An 18448-nucleotide genomic window follows, 5' to 3' on the forward strand; every position below is an offset into this window, starting at 1 on the left:
CTGGGGCTCTGAGTCGCCTTGCCCCCGGGGAGGAGAGCTGGAAACATTAGTAACAGAGCTGGATTTATGTATTTTGAACACAGGGGAACCAACACACTTCAGTGTACGTTACGGCACTTATTCTCGCATAGACGTAAGTCTGTGCAGCCGAACGTTGGTTCCGCTGTTTCGGTGGAACGCACATGACGATCTTTGTGACAGTGACCATTTTCCCATAATTCTTACTTTGCTGAACCACAAATCCGTCGAGGCTCCCCCTCGATGGATTTTTAAACATGCTGATTGGCCAAAGTACACATCACTAGCTGTCTTTAACGACAAAATCAGGCGGACCGTAGGCGAGGAAATAACTTACATCACCCAGGTTATTCTTGCTGCTGCTGAGGAGTCCATTCCGTTCTACTCGGGGACTCCTCGCCGAAAGCTCGTTCCTTGGTGGAACGAAGACATAGCAGCAGCTATCAAAGAACGCCGTCGCGCTCACAAACATTACCGTAGACAGCCCACTGCGGCCAACTTGGTAACATTTAAGAAACTCCGCGCTAAGGCGCGAGTTCTTATTCGCCAAAGTAAGAAGGCTTCATGGGAGAGATATGTGTCGTCTATGACGTCACATACTCCATCATCTCAGGTGTGGACTAAGCTTAGACGTATTTCGGGTATCCAAGGATCATCTTCTGTACCGGGAATTTCCATTGAAGGCAATATCGTCACTGAACCCCTCCTGATTGCTGACCACCTCGCTAGTCATTTCGCGGATGTATCTGGCTCCGGGAATTACCATCCTGATTTCCTCGCTCTGAAGCGGGAGGCGGAACGTTCTCACCTTAGTTTTGCCTCTCAAGCTTCAGAGGACTACAACGTGCCCTTTACGGAGTGGGAACTCCGCAGCGCCCTAGCGCTTTGCAAGGACACGTCTCCTGGACCGGACAACATCCATAACCAGATGTTGAAACACCTTAGTGATGATAGTCTACTCTATCTCCTTCGTGTGTTCAACCGAATCTGGATGGAGGGTGATTTTCCGTCTCAGTGGCGAGAGGGCATAGTTATTCCTGTCCTCAAGCCTGACAAAGATCCTAAGTATGCAGGAAGTTACCGACCGATTTGCCTTACAAACTGCCTGTGTAAGCTGTTTGAGAGGATGGTTAATCGCCGGCTTGTGTGGTGTCTGGAGAAACAAGGACTCTTGTCCGAGTACCAATGTGGATTTCGAGCCGCTCGATCCACCACTGACCACTTGGTACGGCTGGAAAGCTCTATCCAGGATGCGTTTCTCCGCAAACAGCACTTGGTGGCTGTTTTCTTTGACTTAGAGAAGGCTTATGACACCACATGGCGATATGGTATCCTTTCAGCCCTGCATCAATGGAGATTCCGAGGTAACTTGCCGGCGTTTATTGCGAATTTCTTGTCCCTCCGTCTATTCCGTGTCCGAGTAGGGAGGACATATTCGCAATACCACGTACAAGAAAATGGAGTCCCACAGGGATCGGTCCTTAGTGTCACTCTGTTCGCAATTGCCATCAACGGTATTGTTGCTGCTGCTGGTCCAGCAGTTATACCGTCGCTATATGTGGACGATTTTGCTCTGCACTATAGCTCGCGTAATATGGCAGTCGCAGAGCGACAATTACAACACGCTATTAGGAGGGTGGAGCAGTGGACCTTAGAACATGGCTTTCGGTTTTCTGCCGCAAAGACCTCCGTTGTCCACTTTTGTCGTCAACGTACTCTTCACCCCCATCCTGAGCTTTATTTAGACAACGTCGTTCTTCCAGTTGTTGACACTTACCGATTTCTTGGGCTCCTTTTTGACAGTAAATTATCGTGGGAGCCACACGTGCGGCAGTTAAAAGTGCGATGCACTGGGAAGCTTAATATCCTTAAGTTTCTTAGCAGCACTTCTTGGGGGGCTGACCGCACGGTGCTCCTGCGATTCTATCGGGCACACATTTTATCCCGGTTAGACTACGGCAGTGCAGCATATGGCTCCGCAAGACCAAGCGTTCTTGCGAAGCTGAACAGTATCCACCACAGCGGGGTTAGGTTGGCGACGGGAGCTTTTCGTACAAGCCCCATCGCTAGCTTGCTCGCTGAGTCTGGTGTGCCGCCTTTACACCTGAGGCGCCAGCAACTTCTACTTACATATGCTGCAAATTTGCGACAAATGCCACTTCATCCAAGCTATCCTTGCGTGTTCAACAATGGCAACCGTTTGCTGTACGCTGCTCGTCCTCGAGCGACGCGGCCGGTTGGGATACGCTTGGATAGCATTTCCGAATTGTTTGACATACCTTCGGTTCCTTGCCTTGTCAGACAACCAAGTGGGGTACCTCCGTGGGTCGTACGACGACCTGAAGTAATCCTGGATCTGCACACTGACCCAAAGGAAAACACGGACCCTTCGATTTATCGGAGGCTCTTCCTGTCCGTTGTTGGCCGCTATCCAGGTTCAGTCGTCGTCTACACGGATGGTTCAAGGACAGATACGAAGGTGGGCTGTGCGTTCGTTGTTAACAATGATAGGTTCCTTTTTGCTCTTCCGGCAACCTGTAGTGTGTACACAGCAGAGTTCTATGCTATCTATGAAGCTCTGCGGTACGCACTGTACAATGAGCGCCGACACTTTCTTCTGTGTACCGACTCCTTGAGTTCGCTCCAGTCTATAGATACCTGTTTCCCTCGGCACCCTCTGGTGCAGCTAATCCAGGACCTGCTGGCCGGGTGTTGGGATGCTGGCACCAGAATCACGTTTCTGTGGCTCCCAAGCCACATGGGCATAGAGGGAAACGAGTTAGTAGATCAGGCTGCCAAGGAGGCAGTTACACTGCCCCCGTTGCCTTTCCAGGTTCCAGTAAGTGATATTCGCTCCCAGCTGCGACATCTTGTTATGTCCCATTGGGAGATGGAGTGGCAGGCCATTCCACTTCCCAATAAGCTGAGAGCGATAAAAGGAACAACGAAGGTATGGAGGACTTCCCTTCGGGCTTTGCGGAGGGAAGCCGTGGTATTATGTCGTCTTCGGATCGGCCACGGTATCTTGACTCACTCGCATCTTTTGAAAGGAGAACCCCCTCCGGTGTGTACCTGCGGCGACCATCTTACCGTGGTACACATCCTTACGGAGTGTGTGGACCTGGTCGATCTTCGCCGTAGTCTTAACCTTCCGAGTACTATCTCCCTTATCTTGCGTGATGACGAGCAGTCAGCAGACCTCGTCGTCCGCTTTATGAGGGATAGTGGACTGTTTTCTCGTGTGTGATGCTGTCCTTTGTCCTAGTGTGTTTTGTGTCACTTTCGCTTTTATCCTATTGACTTAATTTTAGTTTGTGTTGCGTATTTTAATGTGTTATTTTAACGTCTCTCGTAAATTAGGTACTACCAGGCAATGCCTTATTCTTTTGTTTTCCTGTAGATTCTCTTCTTTTATTCGAAAATAAGGCATTGCGTATTAGATCCACTGATTGTTTTAATCTCACCCTCATTTTTCTCCATTTTTTTTAAAACTCTAGTCAGTGGATATGTTTTTAAAATTTTAACATCATCTCTCATGTCGTTTATCTCATTCCATTAGGGGCCGATGACCTTCGATGTTAGGCCCCTTTAAACAACAAGCATCATCATCATCTTTCTTTGGATTTATCCAGTTCTCCTGGTGAGGGTCCCATACACTGGAACCATACTCTAAGTGGGGTCATACCAGAGACTTACATGCCCTCTCCTTTACATCCTTACTACAACCCCTAAACAACTTCATAACCAGTGATCTGTACCTTTTTTCAATCCTATTTATGTGATTATCCTAGGTGTAAGTCCCCTGCTTTATAATTAGAAGATTTAAATTTCATCCCCTGGATTATAGAACACTGTGGAGGTTCTTGAGCTCACGTAGGGAATTTTTATTACCCTCCAAAAGAAAAACCTATTGCTGTTTATGTGCTACAGGACTGTTGTGTGAATGTTCTAATTCTATTTAGATTGTAATTGAATGTAAGCAGCCTCCATTTTTGCTTGTTATAAACTGTAGCTTATGAAATGAAAATCCACAGCCTGTTTCCACTCATTCAACCAGGTCAGGAATGGAATGAATGAAGCCCTCATCTAGCGCCGAGGATGGGAATTGTGCCGGCTGCTGAACCCCGTCGCACTCCTCTGGGGCAATGATTAATGACTGACAGATGAAATGAAATGATATTGGAGATTGTTTCTGGAATGAAAGAAGACAGGGAAAACTGGAGTACCCGGAGAAAAATCTGTCCCGCCTCCACTTTGTCCAGCACAAATCTCGCATAGTGTGACCAGGATTTGAACCACGGAACCTAGCAGTGAGAGGCCACCTGAGCCATGGAGAGAAAAAAAAAACCTGTAGCTTATAAAGTAGAAAAATATCTACAGTAGTATTATCACCATTATCATTTATTTTTCATGTGCTAAATCAGTTTTCCTTGGACTAAATTGCCATGCTTTTAAGTTATTCATAGCGATATGAATCGTGTGATGATTTTTGAGGACTGTAATATGCCAGTTAGTTAACCCCCAACTTATTCATCCCTGGCTACCATGTAAATTTCATTGGCTAATCTGGTATTGCAATTTTCGCTCTTTCCTTTTTAAAATTTCACGAGATTTCTTTCATTGTCTCTTTCATGTATGAAGTAGATAGTACCTCCACCATTGCTTCTATTTTTTTTTACCCTTCAACTTCAGATACTGCTTACAAGGGACACCTTTGACCTCGAATGCTCAGAACCGCACGAAACCATGCTTAGAATAATAAGCAGTCATAAACAAAACAGTGGTGTGAGTCTTTTCCATGCAAAATGTTGCATTCTACCTCAAGTAACATTTTAATAGAGAGAAACAAAGTAACAAGATATCAATACCATAGGAAGGAAATTATATGTAATTTAATGGCGTCAGTGTATCATTACATTTTCAATCACCAGCGCCAAAATCTCTCTGCTTAAAGTACTTATAATAGCGCAAACCACACATATACAGCAGTACCACACACCCGAAAGTGCTTATATTATTCCTCAAAGTGTAGATGCGGGATTTCGATGAAGGGGTTAAAACAAAGTGGGAGAGAACAATGTGCACACCTCACTAAAACCACATTATCACATTCAAAATCACTTTCGCATTCACGCAGTCCAATATCAAAAGCCACACTAATTACATTTTCAAATGATGATGTTGGTATGTCAATGTCATAACCTGGCTTTCGCCAAGCATATTGCAACATAGGCTTATACGTAGGTGCAGCAAATTGATTGCAAATCAGAGTGAAGTTTCACAATGAAATAACGATCTTGTACCTTCACTTGTGATTTGGCACCTTGTAGTCTTACAAAATCAGAAATCCTTCTGATATAGAGTTTATATTGCCGAAAGAAGTAAACATCAAGGGGTTGGCAATATTTTGTTGTTTTCAGTGGCAATATCTTCAGCGTAAGATCTTTGTTTTGAAAACTTACATCTAGAAGGGTACGATCTGTATGATCTGCCCAGGAATCGCAGAACAATAGGCTCTTTTCATTTGTTACATGTTCGCCAAGGACTGAAGTTAGAAAATGTTTCATGTGTTCTTAAGTCATTTTTCCACTTTTGCTTGCCTCCACATGAATGTTTCGTGGACAGGTTGTTGCAAGTTTCTTTAAAATATTTGGACTGAAAGTGCCTTGTGTCTCTTGAAAACAGATGTACAACTTGTTTGCTAGTCTGCCTGCTATTGATAAAGCCACATCAGTTGTGTAGCTGTGCCATCAAATTGCGATATTACATACTCTTTTATAGTTTGTAATTGCGACAGTCTGTTTCCTTTGAAACGAGCACCTGCTCCCCATTTCCTAGACACATAATTTAGAATTAATGTGCAATTTGATTTACTTTTGATGCACTTATAACACTTCATTAGTTTGCTATAGGAATGAAGCCACGATTGTAATAGTCCTCATAAATGTTCTCTAGTATGCTGTCATCAATATCTTTTAATACACTGGATCTAGTCTTTTTGGGTGGAGAGAGTTTGTACTCACTTTGACTTGACTGTTCCTGTTGCTCTGGAGATGAATGTCGTGTACTGCTTGAAGAGCCACCTTCAGGTTCAGGTTCCTCCTGTCCTTCAAAATCCGTATACCTATCAAGCGTAACATCATGTATTTCTGTGTCATCGCTATTATATTTCTGAATTATTATTATGTTACATAATATATCTGCGAACTCCATATCCTCGGCCCCGATGTCATTTCCATATTCAGCACGTCACACCTTGGTCCCTAATATTTGGACCACATGCGTAGGATTAATTCTCTTCATGATCTCGCTGCACTGTACACAGTTTACACAGTAACTCGCTTGCGAACACTCCAAGAGACAAATACGTACTGCAGCTATACCACTCGTGCAACTGGAGCCCTGGTTAGTGCAGCTACACTATGCCACCGTCTAGTGGCGCTAGCAGACAAGTGCGGAGTTTTGCATGGAAATGAAGCACACCACTGTTTTGTTTATGATTGCTTGTTATTCTAAGCATGGTTTCGTATGGTTCCGAGCTTTCAAGGTCAAAAGTGTCCCTTGTTAGTATATATTTTACATCACCCTTTTTTCTCTTTATTTACGTCCACTCTTCATAAGATTATCAAAGATTTTCATTTCATTGTTGCCTGCATGGTGATCATCATGATTGTTAGGGCATAAAGTCTTTACAGCACCGTGGTTAGCTGGTTCACGTGCTGTTGGTGGACATTTTTTTCACCATCTGAATGTTGGCTGGCAGGATAGGGGAAGTGGTGGTATACAATTTATAATCACTGTATTGCGTGCCAGAAGCCTGGAGTCAAATACAAAACCCCTCTGCAGTACTCATATGGAGTGAGGGCATATGATACTGTTGATGGTAATTTGTCTGTTAGATGCAGGCATTAGACTTTTAGCAGACTTCTCGTTGAGGCGTCAAGTAGAAAGACTTGCACCAGGCAAACAAACCATTTCCTCGTACACTCCCGGCATTGAAAGTTATATGCTAGATAAATAACCAGAAGTTTCTCCTTATACAAATTAGTATTAAGTAGTATTTATTTACCACAATTGTGTTCAGAAATATGGAAGTTCTAGAGGAGAAAGTGTGAGCCCTCATGTACATATAAAATGTTCCCTAGTTGTTGTTTATTGTTTGTCCCACCCTTGTCCCGTTTCCCTACGGGGTCGGGTATGAGGTGAGATGAATTTGTCGTGGCGGTTTTTTTATGACCGGATGCCCTTCCTGACGTCAACCTCATCAGAGGAGTTAATGAGAGATGAAATGAATGACGTGATATATGATAGTAGGGAGAGGGTGAAACCCGGTGTCGGCACATAGCCTACTCCTGTCGAATAGCACCAAGGGGTCTGCTCAAGGCTTAACGTCCCCATCCGACGGACGAATCACCATCAACAGCGTCATATGCCCTCACTCCATATGAGCACTGCGGAGAGGTTTGGAATTTAATCCAGGCTTTTGGCACGCAATCTAGTGATTAGAAATTGTATACCACCACCTCCCCTACCCTGCCGGCCAACATTCTGATGGTGAAATTTTTTTCGACCAACGGGACTCGAACCGGCTAACCTCGGTGTTAGACCGTTTTTAGACTTCAGCGCCTTAACGATCATGGCCACCAGGCGGGCTATAAAATGTTCCCTAGACCTATCGATAATATGGGTTAGCTTATTATTTATTTATTTATTTATTTATTTATTTATTTATTTATTTATTTATTTATTTATTTATTTATTTATTTATTTATTTATTTATTTATTTATTTATTTATTTATTTACCACTTTCTACTGTTGTCTTTCCTTAAAATCCAAATTGAACAGAACTTTAGAATCCTGCGCTTTGTCATTTTTTACAGTGTTTTTTTGCTAGCTGCTTTACCTGTACATCACACCGACACAGATAGGTCTTATGGCGACAATTTGACAGTGTTTGATGACTTCCTGAAACCATTTGACCCCTTCTAAATCATGGGGGGTAGAAAGCATTAGTTCAGTGGCTCAATACCACGCTCTTGCACTGAGTTAATATTATGCTAATGCATTATTTTAAATCCTGACTTGTGTCTGTTGGTCCCAATCACTAAGTAATAAACATGTCAGTACAGTCAAAATAATAACATGACTATTATATAATTTTCACATGCATACATTTACTTTGCTCTAAATGAGGAAGGAACAGAAATTTTTGTGGAGTGATAAAATCATTTTCATACTTTTTATCTTTACTTCATACACAAGTTACCATATTCAGAAATTAATAATAAATATTTTGTAGAACTAATGTGTATAAAATAGAATAACATACATTTTCTAGACAACATTGCCTAAATTATACCTCTGTTTGATAGCCAGTAATGTTATTAATGAACTTTGTGCAGGTACGAGGAACTATCTTCAACGAACTGGATGACGATCGCCTCTACTGCGTGATTGACTTCTCAGATTTTGAAGAGCGCTTCAAGATTGGCCTAGGTGGTGCTCTGACCAATGGTGAATCGGAAATGGATGGACTAAGCAGTTTCCCCAGCAAAAGGTTTAAGCGCACCGAGAATGTCTCTCTTCTGGAGCACACGCGTCTCAGGAACATTGGTATTAACTGCATTTATATTTTCTGATGCTCTATGTGATTATGGGGTTTCATCTTCAGTTGAATCACTATGTTTTAAGGTCTGTCCTATCAACCTGTCTTCTCTTCTTAACAGATAACACCAGCGAGCTGCCTTCTACTGATTAGATTTGGTATATCTTAAAGTTCTACCTACCCAACTCTCCTTTAGCATTCTTCTATTATCTATTTTTTTTTCCTTTCTTTCTGTGCCAATCTATTAGTGTTTTTAGCAAGTTTGTCTTGATAAATTTAATTATTCATATACTAAGGGAGTTGGCTGCACGGTTCAGGTAGTGTAGCTTGAGCTTGCATTTGCGAGATAAGGGTTTTGAACCCCAATATTGGCACCCTAAAGATGATTTTCTCTGGTTTCCCCATTTTCACACTATGCAAAGTCTGGGGCTGTACCTTCATTAATGCCAGATTCTTTCTTCCCAGTCCTAGCTATCATTACCGTGAGATCTTTCAGATTTGTGCAGTGTAAAAAAAAAAAAAAAAAAAAGCCGTATTAATTTATAATTGTGAGGTTCTTTAGTAATAGTTGAACATCTAATGATTTGTCATGATAATAAAGTCATTGGGGTTAGGTAAATGTTCAACTTGTTGAAATTAATTCCGTATAACGTACATTTAGAAAACACCTGAAAAAGAAGGCATTTATTAACATATTACACCTCAAAGAGATAACATTAATCAAAAGCAGCATGATATGTTTTGTTCTTGACAAAACCTAATTGTTTTCTGTTAAATCACACATGTATTTTTTTTTATTTATTAAATATTGTCCCCATATCGCCACCAAAATCTGGTGATGCCCCAACTAGCCAGTCACTCGGGCATATCCGTACCTAACTCTCTAAGCAAAGTCTAAAATTTTACCCCTAATACAGATTTTGGGGAACATATACTTCGACAGACCAGCATTAATATCAGGTGAAGCTATCTACTTAAATAATGGGAGACAATCGGTTAAATTAAATACTAAGTTTATTCAAATAAACACACGAAACCACAGAATGATAGAACTCAATGAAAACTACCAAACAGAAACACACACAAATAAATTTATGTTATATCAACAGATGTTCAAGAGTCCATCAACACGCTTAATCCCACGTAGAAACTGTTATCAATTCAGAATCAAATAACTCTAATATAACCAAACTACACCTGCGTTTTAATCATGGGTGACTTGTATGTCATTCGTGAGAAATGAGTAGCTTAAAATGATGTGTCCACAGACATGGTGGTGAAGTCCTAACCGTCTTTACGTAATTATTTTGGAGATATTATCACTTAGCCTACACTTACCTTAATAATAGTACGTGAATTGCAATAACTAATTACCCACACAATAAAATTACATACAATCACATAAAACCCTCACGTGGATTTCAATTCATCATGGTAAAACACTTATTTACAACAAATTGAATCTCATAAATGGGCCTGTAGTGCATGCACCTGTAACATCGTCATTCTCACTAGCACACACAAAAGAAAACACCCCGACAAAGAGGGACCTCTTCATGAACCTGGTACGCTGGCGTAGCAGGGGGAGAGGTGATACTCCCACGCGGCGCGTCCCAGGTGGCGGATAGGGGGGTCCTCACCGGCTTGCCGGCGGACTTGAGGGAAATAAAATACCTCTCACGGACCAAACACACAATCCCCTGTGGATGGGGGATGCTGACGAAGAATACACCCACGGTATCCCTTGCCTGTTGTAAGAGGCGACTAAAAGGGGTGACCAAGGGATGATTGCCTTGCAACCATGAAACTACTTGTGATTAGTACCACCACGCGGAGAACATCATGGGTCGCTTTTACTTGCGCGTAGTACCACTATATTAGGTACCAAATAGGTTTGTGATTAGTAGCACACAGGAGGACCGTGCGGTCGGCTTTTGCAGTACCTGTGATTAGTACCACCATATGAGCCGGACCATGGGATGATAGCTACCATGCTTCTACCTTGCCTGTGATTAGTACCCACTATATGAGGAACACCACGGGATAGTGGAAGGTCCCTGTGGTTAGTACTATTATATGATGAACACCATAGGTTTGCGATGCCTGTAAATGGCGCCGCAAAGTGAGGAAAACATAGGCCTGTATTATATGTCGAATTTCATAACCTGTGAGTAGTACAATAACGTGTGGAATACCGCAAGTCTCTGCTACTTTTGATTAGTACCGCAACATGACAAATACCATGGTTCTACTTTCCTAGCGATCAGTACCGTTATTAGGGGCCGAGAACTTGGATTTTGGACCCCCTTTAGACTGCAAGCATCATCGATTCAGTGTTATATAACAGCTATAACTGCTATAACAGCAGTCCCTTGGTCAGTAATCCTATTCTTTTACGTCAGTTTCTGTGAATGTAAAGCATTGCGGGTCGCATCCATTGATTGTTTTAAATTCATGTCCATCCCTTCATTCTTTGTTCTCACGCTTTGAATTCTGGTCAATGGAGAATTTTAGACTTTTAATTTGTCATTCCATTTCATCTCATTTCGTACCATTAGGGGCCGATGACCTCGATGTTAGGCCCCTTTAAACAACAACAACAACAACAACAACAATCATCATCGAGAGACCTCCGACATTCCACGTTCATAGTTCCTCATGCATACCGATGCTGATTAACTGTCTGTGAATCTCAATTCGTGCTCCATCATTAATCTCCTCTACTGATTTCCTAATTGTCCGTTGTTGTTTCTAATCTGGGGCAAAAGATCAGAATGGCTACGATTACTCGCCCATATATAATTACTTACTTACTTACTTAATTGCTTGCTTGCTTGCTTACTTACTTACTTACTTACTTACTTACTGGTCAGCGCTACAGTCCATGTAGGTCCTTGGCCTCCTTAATCACCTGCCTCCATTCGTCCCAGTCCTCGGCTTTCCTTCTCCAGCATTTAACTCCCATCTTTCTAAGGTCATCCTCAACATCATCAGTCCATCTCTTCCTGGGCCTTCCTCTCCTTCTTCCTTCCGGTTTTCCTATGAAGACTTTTTTGACAGTGCTGGTTTCTGCCATTCTCTGAACATGACCAGCCCACCAAATTCTTCCCTGCTTAATTTTAACAGCAATATCTGGCTGGCCAAACAATCCTTGCAGCTCTACATTTGTCCTCATTCTCCATCCATCCTGATCTCTTAACTGCTCCAAATACCTTTCTCAATATCTTCCTTTCCCACAGTAACAACCACTGTTCTTCTCTAGTAGTCATTGCCCAGCATTCTGAGCCATACATCACTATAGGTCTTGGTACTGTTGTGTATATTTTTATTTTAGTATTCCTACTGACATTCTTGGATTTAGACATATTTTGCAAGGTGTACAAGCATTGGTTCCCACTTATCCTTTCCTGTATTTCCACAGAGGCTTTATTGTCTGCAGTTATTATTGAGCCTAGATATTTGAAAGTTGTAATTCTCTGATATTCATTCCCATGTATTCTCACTGTGGTCCTGTCTCTTGCTCCCTCTGCCTCTCCCATCTTCATATATTTTGTTTTATTTACATTCAATTCTAGCCCTTAAGTCCTGTGCTTTCTCTTCTAACAAAGCGTAGTTCTCTTCAAGAGCTCTTTTGTTTCGTGCAATAATTGTCACATCATCTGCATATGCTATCACTTGTACTAATCTGTTCAGGATGGTTCCCCTGGGTTGATGGGTAGTTGGCGTATTACTTTTTCCAGTGCTAAATTGAATACGAGTGTGGATAGAACATCCCCCTGTCTTAGCCCCTTTTCAACTAAAAATGCCTCTGACGGATCCTGTTCCACTCTCACCTTGCATACTGTTGTTTTCAAGGTCATTTCTGTCAACGTAACCGATTTCCTTGGGATTCAAAACTCTCTCATAATTTTATAAATTTTGCCTCTATCTAGACTGTCGTATGCCTGTTTAAAATCAACATACAGCTGGTGCAGCTGCTTGTCATACTCATAAAAATTCTCCAGTAATTTTTGCAGTATAAAAATCTGATCCAGTGTAGAGTGATTTTTTTAAAAACTTGCTTGGTAATCCCCTAGGATCCTTTCCATCCTTGGTTCCAGTCTTGAGGCTAATATCTTACTGAAAACCTTGTAAGTTCCATCCAGCAAAGTAATCCCTCGGTAATTTCTGCATACTACCTTATCTCCTTTCTTATGTATTGGACATATTATGCTCAATGTCCAATCCTTGGGAATTTCCTCCTTCACCCAAATCTCCTTTATCAACTTATGAACAGCCTTCTCTACTCCTTCTCCCCCATATCTCAACAGTTCTGTCTCCATCCCATCTTCACCTGGGGCTTTGTTATTCTTTAATGCTTTAATTGCTATCCTGACCTCTTCTAAATCTGGCTGCTCTATTAACTCTTCATTCAATTCTCCTTCTTTACCATCATCACTGATGTTTTCCTCTTCTCTATCATCCTCATTATTTCCATTGAGTTCCTTGTAAAAATACTCCTGCCATCTTTCAAGCACTTCGCTTTTGTCACCGATGAGGTTTCCATCCTCATCCTTAAAGAAAACAACTCTTGGTTGAAATCCTCTCTTAAGATCTTTTGTTCTCTCATAAAACTTTCGTACCTCATTTCTATCCTTCATTTCATCCAGTTCTTCGATTCTCTTTCTCTCAAAAGCTCTCGTTTTTGGATCTACATATCTTATCGGCTCTTTTCCGCTTCTCTCTGTACTCTCCCACTGCTTGCCTTGTCCTTCTTTGAAGCATTCTTTTCCTAGCTTCATTCCTCTCTTGAGTTAGTGTTAAGCATTCTTCTTCAAACCATTCTGCTCTCTTTACACGTTCCTTCCTCCCCAAAGTATCGTCTGCAATTTCACTGATAACTGTTCTCAGTATCTCCCACTTACTTTCCACTTCTCCTTTCTCCCATAACTCCCTTCTTATTTCCAAAGATTCTGCTATTTTCTTGTTTTTTATTCTTGCAATTCCCTGTTTTTCAGACCCTCTACGTTATGCTTTTTCTTTCTTCTTACTTTTTCCGTCCTTGCCAAGTCTATTTTTTGTCTGTATTTTATTCTTACAAGATAATGGTCTGAATCAGTATTAGCACCTCTACAACTTCTAACATCCATGATGTCTGATCCCCACCTGTCTATAATATGGTCTATTTGATTTCTTGTTACACCATCTGGTGATATCCATGTTGTAACCGTAATCTAGAAAATTACGCCTACACATACTAATATTAATAATTAATAATAATGATGAAACGATAATAATAAAACTGACACTTAATATGACACAGTAGCGGTGGATACACATCAAAGCTTGGAAATGTGACGGATAACTTATAAATACGCAAAATTGACCCAAGTGCGAAGGAACACTTACATGCCTAATAATGACAACTAAGAAAGGATTGTGGAAGGTGCAGGATCCCTATTGAAGTCCATGAGAAGGTATGACGTTATGGGGAAGAAAAGGTTTAAGATCATCCACCTCGAAACTCATCATATTAACATTAACAAAGAAATATTACTAGAAACAAAGTTAAATGACACAGTAACTGATACTTAACTCACAAACCAAGGATGTTTAAAAGGTTTTAACAAAATACAGTTCCAGACATAAGCAAGATCATAAGGAACTTAGTGAAAAACTCTGTTTAACATAGGAAGGTGATGCTGCATTACAATGTAGAGTTTAAAACAAATGTAGGTGAAAGAATTGAAGTTACGGATAACAGGAATCTAGGGCAAACTCAGACACGTTGAATTTAAAACTTAGAAAATTACATAAAATGCGGAAATACCGAAAGAATTAAATAAAATCAAACATGATAAAAAAAGGATAGAAATAGCACTTACCAAACAGGGTAGGAGTGGGGAAACCCTCGAGTGCAACCGCTCTCGAGGACGGTCAGATGGAATAGACGCCAAGAATTCGCATCATACACGCAAAGCCGGCAGAAGATCGGAAATGCCCAGATCACAATCAACCAATGGGAAACAAATTCCGTTAGATTCCCGTTCTTTTCGCCAATTGGAACACCCGTTCTTTTGGCCAATCCAATTGTATGACCATATATGATCATTTCCTGACTTGCTGAAGCAAGAGGAATTGCATCACCTAAGCTCTCCACATGCAGTACCCACTGGTCCAAAAGTTATGCACCGCATGTGTTTAAAGCACACTGTTACAATTTTGACATACAGAATTAAAAAAGTATTTTCAAATCATTCTTTAAGAAATTCTTTCAAGTTAAAGCGTCCCCAAATGTCTTTTCTTCACGCTTGCTGACATTAATTTAAATGATCAACTACATAAAATTTACATTTAAAAAAATCACTTCAAAAATAATTCTCGCATCTTGCAATGTTCATTTACAGTTCCATATATCTTGATGTTTCCCTAAATTACATTTTAAACAAAATTATTACAAACATATTCAAATTAATATTTTCTTCCAGTTATATAATAAAAATCTTAGCAGAGTCCAGAGTTCTTATTTCTTCATGTTTCACAATACAAAAATATTACAGACAGAAATGAAATCCTGCTGTCCTTTCTTGATGACAAAATTGCAATTTTACTGTTCTTAATGACACACCTGTCACACGTCTCCTTTGTTTTTCCGCGGGTGCCAAGTACTTTTGATTATCATCTGCTTCCCACTCGCAAAGTCAGTAAGTCTCAAACCATTATCGTTACCGACTTTGTGCAAGCTTTCTTTCCCTACTGTGTGTTTATACACCTCTTCTTGTCCAATCTTTGCATTTAGATCTCCAAGGATCATTTTTACGTCATGTCTTTGAACTTTGTTAATTTCATCCTCCAATTTGGTGTAAAATGCATCTTTTTCCTAGTCTTCTGTCTCTTCGGTAAGGGCATACACACAAAATATTGTAACATTGAAGAACTTTGCTCGAAGTCTCAAAGAGCACATCCTATCATTGATTGCAGTAAAGTTAATCACGCTTTGCTTTACAGACTTTTGTATGAGAAATCCTGTGCCATTACTGCCTTATTCTCCTCCACTGTACATCAGGATATGTTGACCAGACATTATCATCCCTTGCCCCTTCCATCTTAGCTCCTGCAATGCTGCTATTTTCACTCCATACTTATCCAGTTCATTCCTTAATTCCTTCAACTTGCCAGGTCTCTTTAATGTCCTTATATTCCACGTTGCTAATATGATATCATTTTTCCTTCTCTTAAGCCGTTTTTCTCGCCTGTAGTAGTATGTCTTAAGGTATCCATAACATTCATCTTTTTACAAGGTAGAAGAGTTTACCCTATGCCCAACCCCCAACCTGGAGGACCAGGGTATCACTCTTAGTCTGGATCATCACTTTAGACCTGTCCGGCTTGGGTGACCCTACCAGGAGCATGTGCTCCCGCCGGCATAGCCCTAAGGATCATTTTAACACGCAAGTCTCCGAACACCCAGCAAAATATATTTTGCCTTCGTCAAGGTGGTGAATCCTTCGGGAGGCTCATATATAATTACTGTGGATATTCCCTGCATATAGGCTACTGTCTAAACAATCCTTGGGGCCATATTTCTCTCGTTAGACAATCCCTACGTCCAGTACATGCTGGAGATCACAGGCTCATCTAATTCATTAATTCCTCTTGAAGATTCAAATTGCGCATATCTAAGACGCAGGCAACCACAGCCCCACATTCACTTCGAAGAACATGCTGCTAAACATCATTATTACTGTCCCCAAGGCCTGTCAATTAATTGTCTGTTCATGGCACTGAGGGGGCTCTGTCAAATTCCTGTATGAACTTCACAATAAAATAATTCCACAGTCCTACATGAACTAAATTATCTGTCTACTTTCTCATAGCATATAAATTACGATTCTATCAAAAGACCTCTTTCGACCTAACTGATTGACTTTGTTTGATTCCTCTCTGCGTCTAGCAATTATTTAACCATGACCTTCTGCTTTCAACTAATTTCTAATTAAGCCTGAGATTCACATCTAACCTAAATTCACATTGACCCTTGTTCCAATTTGAACACACAAGATTTTCAATGATGAGTTTCTAAACACAAACCGGAAATGGCAACATTTTCAACCAAAATCACACTTGCAGAATGGCTTTCACATCCATGCTTATATTCATAACATGGCATATAAAATAAATACAAGGTTTAATCCACCTACTCAATACTTTACATAAATTCCGATGTTTACAAAAACATTACAAGTTACGAGGTACTAGTTTCGACCCTGTATGGGCCATCATCAGCCTAGCCAAGATACATAATATGATGTATATGCCAAAGTCTTAAAACAGAATAACACAGTGGAATGAAATATAAAAAATGGATTGAGTATGTGATGGAATGATGTCCATAAAATGGTGAGTCTATGAACTATTATAGATGTAACAGTGTTATGTTTATCAGTGACAAATAAAATCTTTGAAATTAAGTCACGTATAATTAAACTACATGAATATTTATCATACAATTATTGTAAAATTGAATAAAAATGAGCTCTGTTGACGAATATTCTAAAATTGCACATTTAAAATCTTAATATGCCGGTTTTAAAGTGAAATCCAAATGCTTCTATTGAGTTCTAGAAGATATAAAGTTCAACATTGGTGCAGAGGGAATCTTTCTTGCATAACGTCCAATAAATCCACAACAGAGGTTAAATGTTGATAGAACTGTTCGACATTCTTGTAATATAATAAAATCTTGCTATGTTGTAAGGAATACTCCCAATTCAAGTAGGAACCAATAGAACCTGATGAAGAAAAAGTTAGAATTAACGCGAGAAATATTATGAAAAGACGAGAATGGCGAAGAAAGAAAACGAGTACTCACCTTGCGCGCAATGTAAAACAACCTAACCGGTGGAGGGCAACTGATGGAATGAGAGTGGCGTAGAGTAGGAAGGGAGGAGCAACCAGAGAGTGACGTGGAAATGGAAGTGGCTTAAGGCGGGATCGGCGGGAGAGAAAATGGTGGTGTTTGTATTGGCGAAGGACCTTTAATCGACTTAAAGAAAGAATTTTGGTCTGCTAACTTTCTTTTTCTGAAATAAGTAATGAATAAATCAAATAAAATATTAAACTTTTCCGTTATTTCATTAAGGTTGTAGTTAGCGTTAAAGTACTGGTCCAAATGTATATAAAAATTCTCGATTATATTAAGTAGAGGGCCTTTATTAGCTATTTCAAGGATATCCATGTCTAGTTCGATGTCGTAAATTTAATATTATAATCGACCATATGTTGGCCGATAGCCGAAAATTTATTATATTTAACTGCATTGATGTGTTCCAAGTATCTTATATTAAAGCTTCTACCAGTTTGCCCTACATAAGAAATATTAGTGCAGCAGCTGCATTTAAGCCTGTAAACACCTGATTTTGCGTACTTGTTGACTTTATTAATGTGTGATGTGTTGTGTAGAATGTGTGTGCTGTTGTTATTGGTTTTGAATGCTATTTTTACGCCTTTTCTCTTGAAAATATTAGTGATCTTATGAATTTCGTTATTGAAAGTGAAAGTAGAAAAGGATTCGTATTTACGTAATTCTTTTTTAAATGTTGTTCTGGGACGGAATTTATGTTTATTGATAATACTTTCTATGAAGTGGCTACTGAACCCATTGAATCTTGCTATGCTACGAATAGTATTCAATTCAGTGGAGAGATCTTTCTTAGTCATGGGTATATTGAATGCTCGGTGAACTAAGCTGTTATATGTTGCTCTTGTGTGAGGTTGAGGGTGAGCTGAATCTTGACGAATAGTAACTGCGGATTGGGTGGGTTTTCTTTAAATTTTGTAGGTTA

General features: G+C 40.3%; 1 protein-coding gene across 1 annotated transcript in view; it reads left to right on the forward strand.

The window, feature by feature from the left end:
• The window catches only part of Frl (formin-like protein), a 477209-nt gene that overhangs the window by 373024 nt on the left and 85737 nt on the right, over positions 1-18448 (forward strand). The window contains exon 13 of the mRNA XM_067142136.2: positions 8422-8632. Within this exon, the coding sequence (XP_066998237.1) occupies positions 8422-8632 (211 nt within the window). The remainder of the gene's footprint in view (positions 1-8421; positions 8633-18448) is intronic.

Source organism: Anabrus simplex, chromosome 2, assembly GCF_040414725.1.
Source record: "Anabrus simplex isolate iqAnaSimp1 chromosome 2, ASM4041472v1, whole genome shotgun sequence".
In the NCBI taxonomy this organism is placed as follows: Eukaryota; Metazoa; Arthropoda; class Insecta; order Orthoptera; family Tettigoniidae; genus Anabrus; species Anabrus simplex.